Here is an 18,456-nt window from a genome sequence, read left to right as displayed (position 1 = left end):
CAGGACATTTACCCTATTGTGGTGTACAGGCAGATGTGTAGCCACCCATTTATGTGTTTGCAGCCAGGGATATTGTGTGCACACAGCTTGGTGTCGGACCCTGCACATTCCAAGCTGCCCATGCTCCCACACCCCTCCATGTTATTCTAACCTATTCCATACATTATGCATACATTCTCTGATACTTTCCCTAAGGGTATCACCACATCACAGTTGTGTGTTACTGTTGCTCCACAGTTCATGCAGTGGGACATGGTGGACATGTTACTGCGGTTTGTCCACATGGCCTTGCATATGGCTTATGTGGAGTGTGTTATGTTATTTGGGTGCCCATGACATAACATGGATTGGCAGTACATGTGAGACACAGGCCTTTGCCAGGCACCTCTTGGGCATTAGGTGTTGGTGGAGGCCAGATGTGGCAGGCCATTGCATTCTGTCAGTCCTACAGTCCAAGACCACCATACAGTATATTCCCCTGGGATGTCAGCCTAGGTGTGATAGTTGTTCATGCCAATACCTTCTGTCAGTCTTGATCAGTTGGTGTGGATGCTGGCAGGGTGCTGCCTACAACTAGGGAGACACCTGCATGGGACACCTGCACTGCATGCTGCAGTCTTCTGCTATTGCCATATACAGGTGGGGTCTTACTGTACTCATTCCCCACAGCAGAGATATTGCCAGAGAGGTGCATGTGGGTGATGTTTGCATGGCTGGGTGCATGTGTGCTATGGACAATACTTGCATCTGACACACAGATATGCATGGGGCATTGCAGTTATGCTGGCATGTGCAGGTACATCAGCTGATCCCCAATACATCAGTCCTACCTCCCATCTCTGATCTGCAGGTGTTCAGGTAGACATCATCGGTATCCCCTACTACAGGTCCAGTTACTGTGATGCATACCTATATGTACAAATCTAAGAGTGTCCCCATTTCACAGTGATACAGTATATACTGTATGTCTGGGGTAATTTCACCTGTGTACTGCTTGTATATCTAGCCCAACAGCCATGCCATGTCAGTCTTTCAGATGGTGACACATATTACCACCATACATTTACAATGGCTTACTGCTAGCATGTGTTATACTGGTAGGGATTGTCTTTGGCACTGCAGTCGTGAGGGCTTGTCCCTGTTATCAGCAGTAGTGACCAATGGCCATCAGGTCTTACCTCAACATGCATACATACATACATACATACTGACCACTCTCACACATTATGAAACACACACCATCCTAACACACACAGACCTGCATATTGTGCAAATGCTACAACCTATCCTACTACCTTGGCCACCTCTGGGCATCTGTGCTCCACTCGTATTATACCTACTCATACATGTTACTACATTTCTACACAGGATGGGGGGGGCACACCTGAGTGTCACTACATTTCTACACTGGATTGGGGGAAGGGACAGACCTGTTTCCACGTATCTACATAGGTGTGTGGGGGTACACCTGACTGTTACTATATTTCTACACTGAATTGGGGGTAGCGGCACACATGACTGTTTCTATATGTCTACAGGGAGTAGGGGGGCACACCTGACTGTTACTACACTTCTACATAGGGTTGTGGGGGGGTCACACCTGACTGTTTTTACATTTCTACACAGGATTGGGGGGGACACACCTGAGTGTTACTACATTTCTACACATGATTTGCGGGGGGCACCTTATTGTTTCTACATGTCTACATAGGATAGGGGCACACCTGGCACTTGCACACATTTGCTATGACTGTACTGGTATGTCAGGTACTCCATTTCATTCTGTATTCTAACCTATCATACTGACTAGAGGCATATCAGTGTACTACAGGTCTTAGCTTTGGTTGCCCTACATATTAGTGTTGGACTTCCTACCCTTCAGAGAACTAACATGCCACTGCCTGACCTGCTGTAGTCTGTCTGTTTAGCCCTGCAGGGGAGGTTACCCATAGTCATCATTCAGAGGCCATAGCACAGGCTCTGTTTGGGTTTGTCTACACCTGTCCTGATGACTGAGACTGTTGTTGGGAATGTGAACCTCACTGACTGGCATGTGTGAGTCATATGGACACACATGTCACCCAGCACATTTCCTGCAGTGGGTTTTGTCACCCTGTGTAGTACTGGCTACTATGGTGACTCCGGTATGTATTACAGATGTCATGGTGCCACTATGGGTGTCTACTATCTGCTTCCATAACATTCAGCCTTCCAATTCCCTTGCATGCTCACATCCATACCATAGATACAGGTAACGTCACATTCTACTCTATTTGGCAGTTGGTAGGTTGACTGACTTACCTTGTGAGTGTGCCAGGATTGAGGATGGTGCTGGAGGGCTGCCTATGTCGGATGCACATAGTACACTCCCTATACATGGTTGAGCACAGGTAGTGTCATGTTTGGCATCCCCTTTACTGTATGTGCGAGTCAGAGAGAGGTGTCATTCCCTGGATCCCTACTGTGTCAGTGTATGTGCTATGTGTTACCTCTTTGCCAAGGCCAAGGCATACTGGGCATACCTCCATCTGCCTACTGGGGCAGGCTCAGGTTGTTCCTCCACTGAATCACTCTGTGCCTGTGCAGGCCTTGGCACTGGCGGGGGGCTGTGTGGCCCTGCCCCATGCTTTAAATGCTGCAGCTGTTTCCACAGGATCATATTGTGTAGCATGGCACATAACATAACAATTTGAGTACATGTAGCTGGTGAGTACTGCAAGGCTCCACCAGATGTGTCCAGACACCAGAGCTGTGACTTGAGCATCCCAAATATATACTCTATTATATGTCTGGTCTGTGTGTGTGCCTCATTATGGCGTTCTTGCTCAGGTGTGTGTGCATTTCTGATGGGTGTCATCAGCCACAGCTCCAGTGTGTAACCAGCATCCCCCACTAGGTGACCATAGGGGATGTCCCCACTGGCAAACCTCTGGCACAGCTGGGTCAGATGTCAGATGTGGGAATAGTGATAACTTCCAGGGCAGCCAGCACACACATTCTTTATATTAAAGGCAGTGAATGTTGAGGTGCTAGAACATAATACATCTACTTTTTTGTGGACTGGACTGTCATACTTAATTTTGCTGCTTTGCTACTCTTGTGAGTGTGTTGTCAAACATTCATTATAATGCCCTGGGCATTACACACAACCTGGCAGTTGATGGAGAGGAGGCCCCTGCGGTTGATATAGGCCCTACCCTGATCACCAGGTGGTGCTTTGATGCATATGTGTGTGTAGTCTATAGCACCCACTACTTCAGGGTATTCCACTATTTGGTGGAAGAGACACATATTGCTGGCCAACACCTCACGGGTGTTGAGGAACTATACGTGCTCACTGGCATGTGCTGACATGGCATCCAGGAACTGGTGGAATACTCTGGATGCTGATGCCTGTGAGATCCCCATGATATCCTCAGTTGAGCTTTGGGAGGTACCTGTGGCTACTATTCCTAGGCCTACACATACCTTGGTATCCACTGGGATGGGTTCCCCTCGGTCAGTTCGGTGTGTCAGGCGTGGCCGGCACAGCTCAACAATTTGCTGTAGGAGGTCCATGCCCACCCTATAGCACTCCACTATCTCCAGCTCATGTAGCCCCTGGTAGGTTACCCTGGGTCTGTACACTCCTCCCGTCTCCTCACTGTGGGTTGATCAGCAGCATTCACATCCTCACCACCCTCAGCCTCTTGCACATGTTTTTCTATGTTGCCTGCTGCAGCCCCTATCATGTTTTAGTTTAGTTTGTTAAAAGTTCCCTGCTTGTATACACCGGTAGTGTAGATGGGAAAAAACAGAGGGAAACGTGTTTGCATAGTTTATAGTAGTGTTCTGGGCTGGGCTGGTCTGTTGCCTGTGTAATTGACTGATTCTGATACATTTCACCTGCCAGCTTTGCTGGTTCACCTTGATTACCTTCCTACTTCTGTTTTCCCTTCCCATTGCCTTCCTGTTTAAGCCCAGGGGCACACCGCGCAGAGTGCTCAAATATGCACAGAGCTGCTATTTCCAGTTTAACTTTTTTTTCCTTTAAAACCCGGTGCACGACGTGCACACCCACTTAGGCAATGTAAAGAGTGCTAGGCAGGCTCAGACACACCCCTTTGCTTAGCTGTGCTTAGCTAGGAGCAAACATGAGCCACAGGACTCCATTATGCTTACAGTATGCTTGCCACACACCCCCATGATGCCAGCTAACTCCTAGGCTTGCACCAAGCTATTCTTTCACTGTTGGGACTTGACTAGCATGCTGGGGAAAACTGGGATTCACTCTCACTCCCCTCATTTGCATAGGATTGCCTTCTAATGCAGAGTTACATTTCTCACACTGAGCCTCCCCCCTTAGCAACCACTACTCACTGGCCATGTTGTCTTCTGCCTGCCATTGACTTTCATGGCAGAATAGTGATTTTAGTTAGAATGCTTATTTTAGGTTTATTTTATTACCCCCCCCCCCCGATCCCATTTGCACGCCACTGCTCTACACTTAAACAGCCGAAATCGGCTAAAAAAAATAAAAGTTGATTTTTTTATTTTGTAAGCTGTTTGCAATGCCTTATACTTGGCCATTGGCATGCTTCCTGACTGATGTGCAGCCTTTATTTGGAGCTGTCATGGCTCCATTTTGGATTTTCTAGAAATGTACTCGGTTACTAACTGAGTACATTTCTGCAGATTACACTAGTCCTGCACGGCAAGTTTCAAGCTTCCTGGATCACAATTTCACCTCATTTGCATGGATGTCTCCTGCAAATGGGGTGATTTGCATACAGGGGCTTAGTCCGTGCAGGACTAGTGCAGGAGCGCTCGTGCACACCCCTGCAGGCTGTTCCTGGATCGCACAGCAGACATATTGCCTGCTAGAGTTCCTGTACTTGCAGAATCCAGGGGTATGTCAAAAGTCCTAGCAAACAACCAAAACGACTTGACGTGATGCAAAGGAAAAAAAAGATAATCACAGGCAGCCAAGCTATAATGTTTCACTCTTGATAAAAAAGTCAATCGCACTGCTTTTACTAGGCCTATAACACGTGTTAGCAAACAAGAGAACATGTGTTTAGCTGAGCTAAGAAGAAACAGTCTCATTTTACAGTTTATGAAAAGTGGAAGCAACATACAACATAGTGCTCTTGATAAAAAGTGTAAACAATTGCCTTGCTTTCAGAAGTGCTGTCAAAAACATAAACAAGTAACTGACATAAACCTAAGAGTAATCCATACACCACTGGTCACACTAACAAGTTTATTAGCATGCAGTGACAGTACCAATAATGATCTAATTGGAGTGAGCTGATGACAAGCAATAGGACAGTCAGGCTCCTTCTTGTGGGGTAATATTACAGCATAAAGTTCAGGGTATTTCCTATTTGCAGTGACTCATTGGAAATTGTTTAAATTTACAGACTTGCATGCATGAAAACCATGTATTGCTGAACCGTATTGTGTGTTCAACATTACTTGATGACAGCTTTTGATTAAAAAATATAATGGTTCTTAAATATATACACTGGTATTACCTTGTTATCCTGTTTCTGGAGTGAAAAAGAATATATTTCCAATGGGGATTACCCAGTAATGAAAACATCCATCCAGAAATAAAAAAACAATCAGTCAAATAAATACATAAATAAAAATTATGCACACACAAGCCAACAGAAAAGAAGAAGAGTAATTAGGTAAGCCTTCATGGTGCTTTGCTATGTATGTTGAAGTAGCCTTTCGAAAATGCTCATTCTGAGAATGGCAAAATGCTTTTTGGCAGTCTCAGAAAAGTTCATACACTGATCTAATTAAAATCATGATTCATCTATCAATTCCTGTGCAACAGAAGAAACTATAATTTTCTGAAAGTGCTTTACCGTTTCTGTAGTCAACTACTGAGCAACTTCTGCACTGTGTAGTTAGACTGAAAAAAATAACCAGGGATGCTACATTGTATTGTATTGCTTTACTTAATCTATCTACTAGAATAGGAAATAAGGTATGGTCAGAACTAGTTTAGCAAAAGCACTACTAATTATTTAACTTTCACGATCATTGTATATGTATTGCACGTAAAACTTCATACTAGCTTTGATGTTCTGTGGCTGTTACTTCTTCACCTTTATAGCAACCGCCAGATCCTTATACTAAAGTTTACAAATCACTGTATTTTCTATGGTCAGACCTGAAGACAGAAAGTGCCTTGCCCAATGTACCTACCTGATAATGGGAAACAGACAATTTGTTTCCCATAAAAATTATCTTTCCCTCTGACGGTTTTGCTGTCAGTCTGTAATGTGCTGCATTTATGTTACTTTTTGCCTCTTGCGTGCCCCTTTAAACAGAAATGTTAAGTCAGATTTGTCTGACTGAACTATCTTTCACAAAATCATTATGCATAGTTACACTGTTGTCTTTGAAACATATTTAGGCATAACATTTAAGGCAAGTAACTTAGTGTAAGCTTCATTACTATGATTTTCTTATTCTTTTATTATTAGATTTTTAGTCAAGCAAACACCCCACTAAAACGGTGGCTTCTGGAGTTCGCTGCAAAAAGAAAAGAAGCTGAAGTTCGAAATGGTATAATTCGCAGTGACAGCTTATGGGACAGGCTTTTCTTCAACAAAGTACAGGTAATGTGACAGAAAAGTTCTATAAAAGTATGTTGATTTATTTTAAATTTTATACATGCTTTGTTCCACATTAATGAAGTGTGGACTGCAATTATAAAAAGAATCTTTATTAAGACATTATTTGCATTCATGGAGTGATGATGTTCAACTGCAGCATTCTGAAAAATGCATAAATATGTATTTTTTGCTATGACTGTGCTGTTTATCTGGTGGAAGGATTTATGTGCTGCTTTGCTCCATAAATCTGTGCTATCTGCAGATTTGAGTTCTAGAATGGTCACCCTGCAAATTGGAATAAGAAGCATGCCAGACAGAAAAATGCTCCACAAAATTACCACTGTGATGATTATTCCAAAGTTTAAGACAGTGATCACCATAAGTAAGATACTGGAAGCAACCCCTGGAGGCAGATGTGTCATCGTGTTCTCCAGAAACTGCCTGGTGGCTAGTGACCCATCCATTGCCCAGTGAGGGGCTCAACCTGGAAAAGTTGCTTGAACCTCCTGTGATGAATGGCAGAGGGATCAAGAGCAGGACCGGCCTTTGGTCAACTGGTACCCTAAGCAAAATGTCTCCACAGCACCTCCCCAACACCACCCTGTGCCCCCATCCTGGTCTACCTATACCATCCAGATTTACTAGAAAAGCAGCCCTGCTAACGCAGCCGCCTAGTTGGCCTATGCCTAAGGCCAGCTATGATAAAGAGTGATACCAGTTAAGAGGAAGGCAAGAGGGGAAAGGGTTACATTTTAATAGACTCTGACAACAGAAATTGCTTTTTAGGACATGGGATGTTACTTTACTATTGGAAAAGTAACCAGAGCTTGTGTGAGAGACTGAACATTTCCAGCAAGTGCATGTAGGTTGTTTTCACTCTACTCTACTTCTCTCTAATTCATCAGGAGCCTCACTGTATATGTCCTGTCATGAAAGGAGATGCTGGCAAAACCCCAGATGGGTGCTACACATCTAGAATTTGTCAGTTGTATGAACTGTGGAATAGTAAAATATGTGGTGTGCATATGCGTCTGACAGCTCTTCATAGTACTCAGCTTCGTGGAGGCCATTGGTATAATTCTTGAGAGGTTACCATCTACGGAGTATGTATTTCTGTTTTTTTTTCTAAATAAAAAACAATCACCAACCACGTGTAAAACCGGTCACGGTTTAATATAAGAAATGACTAAGCGCTTTTGTCTTCTATTCAATAGGCTTCATCAGAGTCATTTTAAACAACAATTTAGTTACACTTAAAAACATCCAATAAGGTCACATGCAACCATTCATATCCTTCCACTAATTTAGAAAGAAAACTTCCCTAAAATATTTTAAAGATTTTAAAAACAAAATAAAAATGGCAATTAAGGCTAAATGCCACTGTCCCTCCAGGACTAAATGATAGTATTTCTTTGGTACCTACATTAAAACAGAGGGTAACCAAATTTAGTAAAACAGGAGACAATAAAGTAGCTTAGGGTATGAGATGAAAATCAATCATTTTGTTTTTATTAATATAAATCAGAACATATTTAAATGTGAATACATTTTTAACTGAGAATGATGTGTATGAAGTTAGAAGATTATTATTGTTATTCCCTTGAAAATGTAGTTGTCAGGATTAATGTGAAATTAATGTTTTTTTTGGGATGTTGTCTTTAAAATATTTTAAGGAAGTTTTCTTTTTAAATTAGTGGAAGGATATGATTGGTTGCATGTGACCTTCTTGAATGTTTTTTAAGTGTAACTAAATTGCTGTTTAAAATGACTCTGATGAAGCCTATTGAATAGAAGGCGAAAGCGCTTAGTCGTTTTTTATATTAAACAGTGACCGGTTTTACACGTGGTTGTGATTGTTTTTTGTTTTTTATTTTTTATGTTTTATTGGTTTTTGCCAGTTCCATGGTGGTGGTGCTGCGGTAGCGTTGTCGCCTCACAGTAAGACGTTGTCCGGTTTGATTCTCAGCTAGAGCATCTTCTGCGTGGAGACATGCGTGAATGGGCATACCTTCGTTGAAGGTTGTGTGCCATGGCTGGTAACTCGGCACGTAAAAATCAACTACCAATCATTAGCGGACCGGAGTTCCGCTGTGGCGACCCCTAACCGGGAAAAGCCGAAAGACACAAACAAATTGTTTTTTTGCCAGTTGGCAACTTTTGGAAGTTTTGGTTTATTTCTGTTTTTCAGACTTCAGTCCTTACTTGAATAAATGGGATATAAGGGGGGTCATGGCTGGGTGGAGCAGCTTACCTGATCTGAACCAGAATGATGGATTACTCTTGAATTCTGTATGTGGACTGTTCATAATGAACATTATATCTGAAAAAAAGACTGTTCAGAAGTGAACATTGTAGCATAGCAGCTTAGCCTCAAAGGCTAATGATTGACTTTGTAGTCATGTCATTAGACGTGAGACATATTTTCTGGATACTCTGGTAAAAAGACATGTTATGCTCTACTGATAACAACATGGTGGTATGTGTGTTATTGGACTAGAAGAGTGACTGGATAGAATCAGCAAACCCACACATGTATCAGGGGTATTCTGTGAATGCTTTCCAAATGCTTTGTTGCAATATGTGATGAGTTCAGCTTCCATCTCCTGAAGAGATACTCATGTATACTCACTGTAGTGTATTGCAGAAACCCTGTTTGACCTCTGTAGTTTAGGTAAAGGATACAAGCCGTAGCCAAAAAGGTGTGTGCTGCTTGTCATGGTTATAACTCAAGGCATGCTGGAGGCAATAGGAATGAGGACAGTGATCAAGTTAAAAAACAAGTCTTCCATGCACTGCTGGTATGGGAGTTCACCGAAATGTACAAGACGCAGTTGTAGGAAGAGTTTGAGGAGGGCATGAAATTTGAGTTTTGGATATCTGCTGATATATTCTGGCTAAAAGACAATGATTTGGGCAAATGGTACATAAGGGTAAAGCTCTGACTGCACCCCAGATGGCCCATGTTTGACTAGAGGCTCGGACACTGGAGGAACTGAGTGGAAGAGGATGGGAGTGAGTTGCTGATGCCAATTCATTCATCATGGGGGAAGGAATGCAGCCTGGCTGACTGCAGTTGCAGCAATAAGAGTCAGGTGACCTCTGTACTGCAAGTAGTCTGCAGACTGGTCAGGAGCTTGCACATGTAGGAAGTGCACATGCACCTTCTGAAGGCAGCCATTGTAGAGTTTCAAAGGCTATCATGGAAGATGAGTTAGACCACACCCACTCCTTAGAAGCAGTATGATGCTGCAACAGCTGCCTTTTATCTCCTCACCAACCCCAGATGTTGGTCAGGTATAGCCCAGGACAGGCTACAATGGGTCCAGTAGAACTAATGAATAAGAACAGGAGCTTGTAGTAGCTGATGATCAGTTGTGAAAGGTGGGAAAAAGTCCAGGTGATTTGTGGATCAGGGCAGGATATTGCTCAGACTATTCTCAGTAGGGTTAGAGAAATGCTGACTTTAATTGGCAGCATTGCTCGGAAGTGGAAGAAGTGGATATCCCCTTTTTGAGAAAAGAGTATCAGAAGAAAATGGTAGGACTGGGTCCATTTCCATAGATGAGGTCACTATAGACATTAAACACATAGATGGAAAAGCTTAGGAAACTGATGCAGTCTGTCTGGAGGTGGTGAAGCACGTTTGATTCTCTCACCCTCAATTTGCCTACTGTCAGTTAGCCAGACAGAGCTTCCAGACTGAATCTGAAAAACAATCCATGTGAATCATTACTCTACCCTGGTTAAAAAAAATGTAAATAAAATAAACTAAAGGCAGCAGATACTATTAATGTGACATGGCTGATGTGTTTATTCAAGACTGCATAGAATATGGGGACAGTACCTCTGTGCTACCTAAGTGATGTGGGGTCAGCTTTTTCAAAATAGGAACAGCTGAGTGTGTTCCAGTTCTAGAGAAATCATTGGCCTCAGCCTCCATGGGAAAGCCTATCCAAAAGTTCAAATGGAGAGATGATAAGTCAGCAAGCAAAGGAGAGTAGTACTGCTGGAACTGAATTCATCCTCAAGTCTTGGTGAGTACCTGCATGAGGGGAACCCTATTTTTACAAAATCTCAGCAAGACAACACTGATATATAGACTGTATTTTATATAGCATATATCATAGACAGAACTGGGTTAAAATAAAAAAAAAAGATAGCTGGGAGCAAAAGACCCAGGATAAAAAAGTCCCCAATCCTGGTAGGTTCAGTATTGTCAGGACTGGAAAAAATGACAGAGTAGTATCCTCAAGACACAGAAACATTCCTACATTAGGGCTACGCCAAACCCAGGCAGAGGATGGCCCCCTGTTGTAGAAGGAAGTAGTAGTCCACAAAAATCTCAAAAACTGATAGGCCAAAAAAGAGCAATGAAGATGATTGAGTGGACTATTGAAGATAACAAAGATTATGTATTGTTCCTATTATGCAAGAAGCCCATAATTTGCAGACAGAAGATATACAGAAAGATTGAGAGATAAATTAGAGGAAAGAAAAATACTTGCACAAGAAAAACTGTCAGAAGCTTCAAATAACAATTGTGCTCATTAATACAGCAGATTTATGAAAAATATTATATAGACCAAGAAAACTTGGGCCGTTTGGAAAAAGAAGCAACCGAGGAAGTCTGTTTTTGACTGTATTGTGGATGAAAGTGCTTAGCAAATACCATCCTTAAATCTGTTGGTTTCACATCTTATTGTGCATGAACGTTTTATTTTCTTCTATAGAGATTTCCTGGTCAACACTGCTCATTACCTCAAAAACTATAAAGCAATTAAGTCAAGAAGTGTCACTGTAGAATAGTATAGAAGAGGGAACACATCAACAAAAATACTCAGACGTGATAAAAGCAATGCACAGTATTAGAACAGATCAGGATCAATCATGCACTATCGCAAACAAACTAAAAATATCAGCACAGGCAGAAAAACTTAGAAGATATGTAGATAAATATAAAGGACCAGTGCAAAATAAGCAATTTATTGATGACACAAAAAAGTTTTATAGATAATTGGAAAACAAGGGAAGGGAATTGAAACACCACAAAAAAAACAAGAAATCGATACATTTTGGAAAAACATCTATGAAGATCCTGTGGAACATAACAAAAATGCTAAATGGATATCAGACGTAAAAAAAAAAAAGAATAAGCAATTCAAATGTACAGGATATGAAATGGGATGAAGTAATGGCCAGAGAGATTGAAACAAAGTTAAGAAAAGCTCCTAAGTGGAAAATTCCAGAACCAGATGCAGTACCTAACTTCTGCCTAAAAGTATTAACATCTTTACATGAAGATTTAACCATGAGTAAGATCTAGTTATTTGCACACCCTGAAAAGATATCAGCCTAGCTAACAACAGAAAAAAACAATATTCCTACTTGAGTGAACTACAAGCTATCCTAAAAACTATAGACCAATAACTTGCCTTCCAAAGATGTATAAACTATACACTGGAATTGATGCCAACAGAGTGTATAGTCATTCAGAAGAAAACTCAACATGGCAGTAAAACAAAAGGGTAAGAAAAGAAAGTCATATGGAACAAAGGATCATTTATTGCTACACAAAGTCACAGTGTATAACTGTAAAAAGTGGAAGAATCTAAGTATGGCATGAAAGGACTACAAAAAAGCATTTGACAGTATCCCATATTTATGGATAAAAGAGTGCTTAAAAATGCATAAGATACACTCTACATTAATCAATTACATTACAGAAGCCATGAAACAGTGGCAAACTACTTTGCATTTAAGCCATGATAAAGGACAAATTATTATTCCAGGGATAAAAATTCAAAAGGGGGTGCTTCAGGGTGACTCTCTGTCACAGCTGCTTTTTTGCCTTTTCGTTAACCCATTAAGCTGTCTATTTAACATAATAGATCATGGCTACAATTTGGCTCCTAGAAAACAACAAAGTGTAAAGACTTCTCATCTTCTTTTTGTAGATGATTTAAAGTTGCATAGTTCATCAGATGAGAAACTGAAAGCACAACAGCAAGTGTTCAAAATGTTTTCAGATGATATATGCAATTTTACCTTGATAGATGTGCGAAAGCAACCTTTAAAGCATGAATGCTGCAGCACCAAGAAAAAAATCAGTTTGGGACAGGAATGTGATATAGAAGAACTTGAGTAAGAGAGAGTGTATAAATAGTTGGGAATTGATGAAGGATCAACAATAAAACATGAACAGATGCAAATAAAACTTAAAAAGGAATATTTTAGAAGACTTAAATTAATACTGAAAACAGTGTTGACATCTAGGAACAAAGTCCAAGCTATAAACCAATTTGCCGTACCTGTCCTAACTTAAAGTTTTGGAGTGACTGACTGTCCCCAAAAGGTGTTGGATAGGTTGGACAGGAAAACAAGAAGGACGATCCATGCTTATCTAATGATTTATAAAAATCAGTGCATATAAGACTATATATTCCCCATTCTGAAGGAGGTATGGGGCTCCTCAAAATTGATTACAGGAATAGATCTGTAGTTGTAGGACTGCATACATATCTGCGGACCTCACAAGACCCAAAGGCAGTAAAAGTTTTGAAACATGAAGAGAATAAGTCTAAGATGACTTCCCTGCTTAGTTTAGCAAAAGCATATCGACATCAAGTGGGAACGGAAATCATACCAGAAGCATGTAAAAATCAGGCAGCAAATAAATATGCCAAAAAACAGAAGAAAGGACATAAGGTGAAGGATCAGATGAGAAGGCAAGAAATGTGGAAAATGCACAGTTATAGTGGCAGGTATAGAAAACTCTTGGACTAATCTCATATTGATTAGGATCGAATGCAGGAATAGTTAAGGAGAGGTGAATTTAAACAAAAAGATGAAAGGTTAATATTGGTGGTCCAGGATACTGGACTATGTACACTGTGGTTTGCAAAGTCCATTGAACATGTGGGAGAAACAGACAAATGTAGGTTTTGTAAAACAGAATTGGAAACAGTCACACATTTTGTTGCTCGTTGTGATATGCTAATGGCAGAAGGACTGTATACTGAAAGGCATAATAATGTGGCAAGACTGTTGCATTGGGGAATATGCTAGCATTATAATACTGAAATAGCTGAAAAGCACTGGAAACAGCCACATACCATTATAGAAAATGATGAAGTTTGTATCACATGGGATCACAGATTACCAACAGTTCAAAAAATAGATGCAAGAAAACCAGATATAGTGGTCCATGAAAAGAAGACAAAAGTAGCATTGATTACTGAAATTGCTACAGCCAATGACTACAGTGTCTTATGTACAGAGAGACAGAAAGTCATAAAATACCAAGATTTGCAGGCAGAAATGAGGGCAATATGGAAGAAGGATACCCAGACATTTCCAGTAGTAGTAGGAGCAGCAGGTCTTATAAAAAATAATTTACAATCGTACTTAGATATGTTATTGATGTATGTAAGTCAATACGAATTGCAGAAGGAGTCATTACTAGGCATATTGCGGGTGCTGCAAAGAGCACTTCTGGCTAAAATCAAAATTGTAACAATAATAATTTCATGGACTTCAATCATACTTTAACTTAGGAATCCATTCTCATCATGGTATTAGATACCCAAAAGACTTGGAGAAATTAAAGAAGTGCTAGAAATTGTGTACTGTCCAATACCTGTGATACTGATTCAGGAAAAGTAGTGCTGATTCCTTCCCATCCATGAAACAATGATGCACCACTGTCTCACTGCATGACAACTGATGAAATCACGAGAGTTCATCCCAGACACTCCTGTAACCCAACTAGCCTCCCTCACAGCTTCTCACCACTTTACTTATCCTCCTCACTGACCTTACTTTTCAACTTTGCATTTATTATTTTACTGATTTTCCCTAGCTTTCCCCACTAACTTCTCCCCCTAACCTTTTCAGACTCAGTCTCCTTTGTCCTATTCACCTAGTCTCACCCTTTTTATCTGCCCTGCTTTGCTAGCCTGTTCTCTCATTGAACCTTTTACTCTTCTCTTTAGACCATTATGACAGCTTACCCAGCTCTTTTGCTGCATTACACATTGTTTTTCTAATCTGGCTATCTCCTGTATTCGGGCCTACCCCGCTCCGTTCACTCTTCTACCCTACCCCCATTCCCACCCACCCCATATCAATTTCCTTTATAGCTGAACACCACACCCACACTTCCACCCACTCTCACTTCCTGTTCTGTTGCTCCAATAGAAACATATTCCTCCCACTAGTACCCCACCCTAATAATATACTAACATTACCTTTCTTTCTGCTCTCTATCCAATCTAAACATACTTCTCCTATTTAGCATTACCCTTACCCCTTCCTACACTAATTTCTTCTTCTTATAATCCTAAACTCTCTTTATCTCTCCTTTGTTCCTCCTCCTTAACTTCTTACACTTACTTTATCACTTCCATTTGTATTACATCCCCCTTTACTCTCTCCTTCAAGCATACACTCCTCTCTTCACTTCATCTTGGTTATCCTGTTACTTCTACTCACATCTTGCTACTTTTCACACTATCATGACCTCTTCTGCCCTCTCCCTCCCTCTCCTCTCCTTATTACTATTCCTCCTTCTACTGTTCACCTTTCATTTGACTTCTTTCTACATTCAACTCACTCTATATCCTAATTCCCCTACTTCCTCTTACCACACTACTCACTCCAATCCTCACCACTTCTTCACTATATCACCCTCACTCTTTTCCTTATTGGAATTTCACTTACCAAAAATTAAATCACCTCCTACAACTCCTACACCTAATCTTGTAAAACTGAAATTAACCAACCCATACTCACTCGTATCCTATCTCTCTCACTCTTTTTACTCTCTCTTAATCTCTGGTAACATACACCCAAACCCTGGCCCTCAAACTAAGCAGACTACTCCTTCCACAACCACACACACTCCCCTAAATACTGGTAAGTATCTTCCTAAACATCTCTCTCTTTCCTCTCCATCAATATCCATAGTATCCTGAACAAAATTACAGAATATCACACTTTGATTACTCAGTATTCTCCTAACATAGTCACTCTCTTAGAGACCTGGCTCAAACCTCATATTTCTGACAAATAATTTCTCCCCCAGGATACAGCATTCTTCGTCTAGACAGAACCCATAAGAAAGGAGGTGGAGTTGCTATTCTGTATTCCAGCTTTCTAACTCTAACTCTCCTACCTAACCTACCTCCCTCCTTCTTCCTTGCTGAGCTTCTTATAGTCAGCTTTACACCCAATCCTCACAAGACCATAACAGTTGCTGCCATCTATATACCACCTGGTGACAATATACCAATACTAGAGCAGATTCTTAACTGGTTATCTGACCATATCTCTAATGAAACCATTATACTGGGTGATGTTAATAGTAATTGGCTTACTCTCACCAGTAACTCACCTTCTGCTAGCATCAACCTATATGGTTTCACCCAGCTCATCTCCTCTCCTACATTCCTTAACAAGTCCAGTAACTATAGCTCTATCATTGACTGGATCCTTGTTACTAATCCCAATCTCTGCTCTCATACTGCTACATTACCTGACTCCATCAGTGATCACTGCCCCATACAAACCCACAAAATTCCCCCTCACATCCTCAAACCTCACAAATATAAAGAAATTTGAAAATTATCCACTTTTAACCCTGACACATTTAATCTCATTCTCTCTAAAATTAACTGGACCTTACTCTTTACATTACCCCTAGATGATGCTATATCTTTCTTTAACTCCACTTTTCTTAAGATTCTTAACTCTCTTGCCCCTTTACGTACTGTCAGAGTCAAATCTTACAACTCTCCCTGGCTATCACATACAACTCGTACTCTCATGCACAAAAGAGACTCTGCATGGAAACTCTGGTACAAAACAAAATCTCTAAGCCATTTCCAAACTTACAGGGAACTCTGAAATCTCACTAAAAAGCAGATTAATCAAGATAAGAAGAATTTATATCACCAGCCTCAGTTATCACAATCCTGTAACCCTAAAAAGTTCTGGAGCACTATTAACCAAATTCTCCACTCAGGTAACCCTTCAACACCTAACCCTTGTCCTAATATTTCACCCCTCAAAACTGCCTCCTCCTTTAACTCCTATTTTATCAACACTGTAAGTCAACTTATGCAAAATTCTTCCCAACCCCACCCCCCACAAACTACAACAACAACACCTCAATCTAACCTCCTCTTCTCCCTAAAAACAGTCCCCACTAGCTACATTAAAAAACTCCTCCTTAAGCTAAAACAATGTTACTCATCAGCTGACAACCTACCATCTATCTTCCTAAAACATACTGTGCACCATCCATAGCATACCCAGTTTCCATCCTAATTAACCATTCAATCACTGAATCAACTGTTCCAACTCTCTGGAAAAAATACTATACTATTCCTATACACAAGGGTGGCAACTCCTTAGAACTCTTAAACTTCCAACCAATTGCTATACTTTCTCCCCTCTCTAAAGTCCTTGAACACTGTATACATAAACAAATCCTGTTCCACCTACTGCAGTACAATCTGATCACCCCTACCCAACATGGCTTTCGTCCACATCATAGTACCTCCGCTGCACTTATTTCTTTTACCAATACTATCTCTCAAGCCAGAGACAATAATAAACTAATTTCTTGTCTATTCTTAGATCTGTCCAAAGCTTTTGACACAGTCTCTCATGCTATACTTCTCTCAAAACTTTCTCAACTTAACCTCTCGGTTCAGCAGCTACCTCTCAAACTGGTATCAGTCTGTCAAATGGCTCTCTGCTCTCTCTCCTTTTCTCCTTATTAATGCAGGTGTTCCACAGGGCTCCATCCTTGGACCCCTCCTTTTTAACATCTTTACTAATGAACTCCACAACTCTTGTCCCCAGTCTTCTCTCATACAGTATGCAAACGACTCTACTATTATATCTATAGCTGCCAATCCTACTGAACCTCACACAAGCATTTTTTAACCAGACTGAAACTTGGGTAACTCAACACCTTCTTATACTTAACCCCCCCCCCAAAAAAAAACTACTTTTTCTTCCAAAATCTCATCTCTCTCTTAAATCTTCCTTCACCATCTCCTCACTCAACAACACTATAATAGCTCCAGAAACCCATACCAAGCTCCTTGGAGTAATTATAGATGACCAACTGAAATTTGACCTTCACATACATCACAGTATAAAGAAAACCCATCAAAAGCTTGGTCTTCTTTATAGAAATACAAAATTTCTCACTCCTGAAACTAGAATAAAGCTTGCCAATGCCTATCTCCTCCCTAATATTTTTTATAGTGCACAAATCTTTATTAAACTTCAGTCTACACTTCTCTCTAAACTTGAATCTACCTATAACAAAGTGTCTAGATTTGCTGCTAATTTGCCTTACAAATCCCATCACTGTCTTGCCCTCAAGTCACTACACTGGCTTGACTTTCAAAACCATCTCAAATATATCCAACTTCTCACTGTTCACTTGATTCTCAACAAACCATTTTCCTGTCCCGGCCTGTCTTCACTAGTGGTCATTTGTACAATATATGAATAACATAGAATATAACAGTAACAACATCTTGGTCACAATTGATGTATGTAATCTGTATACAGCTATCCCACAAGAGATAGGGTTAGAATGGACCAGTAAAATGCTACAAGATAGTCATATGCAACAAGACAAAATTAATTTATTAATGGAGTTATTAGAAATAGTTTTGAATTATAATTTTTTAGCATTTAATAATGAATATTATTTACAGACAAAAGGCATTGTAATGGGCTCCCATGTGGGGGAGCTTATGCTAATATAACTATGGACTATTAGGAGAAGAAATATGTTTTTAATAGTAGATTTAATAGATTT

At 40.6% G+C, this 18,456-nt stretch overlaps 1 protein-coding gene across 5 annotated transcripts in view; it reads left to right on the top strand.

Annotated features, from left to right (window-relative positions):
- Positions 1 to 18,456, top strand: part of ACSL6 (acyl-CoA synthetase long chain family member 6) — a 1,926,773-nt gene that overhangs the window by 1,331,042 nt on the left and 577,275 nt on the right. For all 5 annotated transcript variants that reach the window (XM_044069184.1, XM_044069185.1, XM_044069183.1 and 2 more), the window contains one exon: positions 6,483 to 6,617. In XM_044069184.1, coding sequence (XP_043925119.1) covers positions 6,483 to 6,617 — 135 coding nt within the window. The remainder of the gene's footprint in view (positions 1 to 6,482; positions 6,618 to 18,456) is intronic.

This window comes from Protopterus annectens, chromosome 4.part0, assembly GCF_019279795.1.
Source record: "Protopterus annectens isolate FY-2018-M chromosome 4.part0, PAN1.0, whole genome shotgun sequence".
Taxonomy (NCBI): Eukaryota; Metazoa; Chordata; order Ceratodontiformes; family Protopteridae; genus Protopterus; species Protopterus annectens.
Note: the sequence above shows the minus strand (reverse complement) of the source record. Positions and strands in the feature narration are given on the sequence as shown.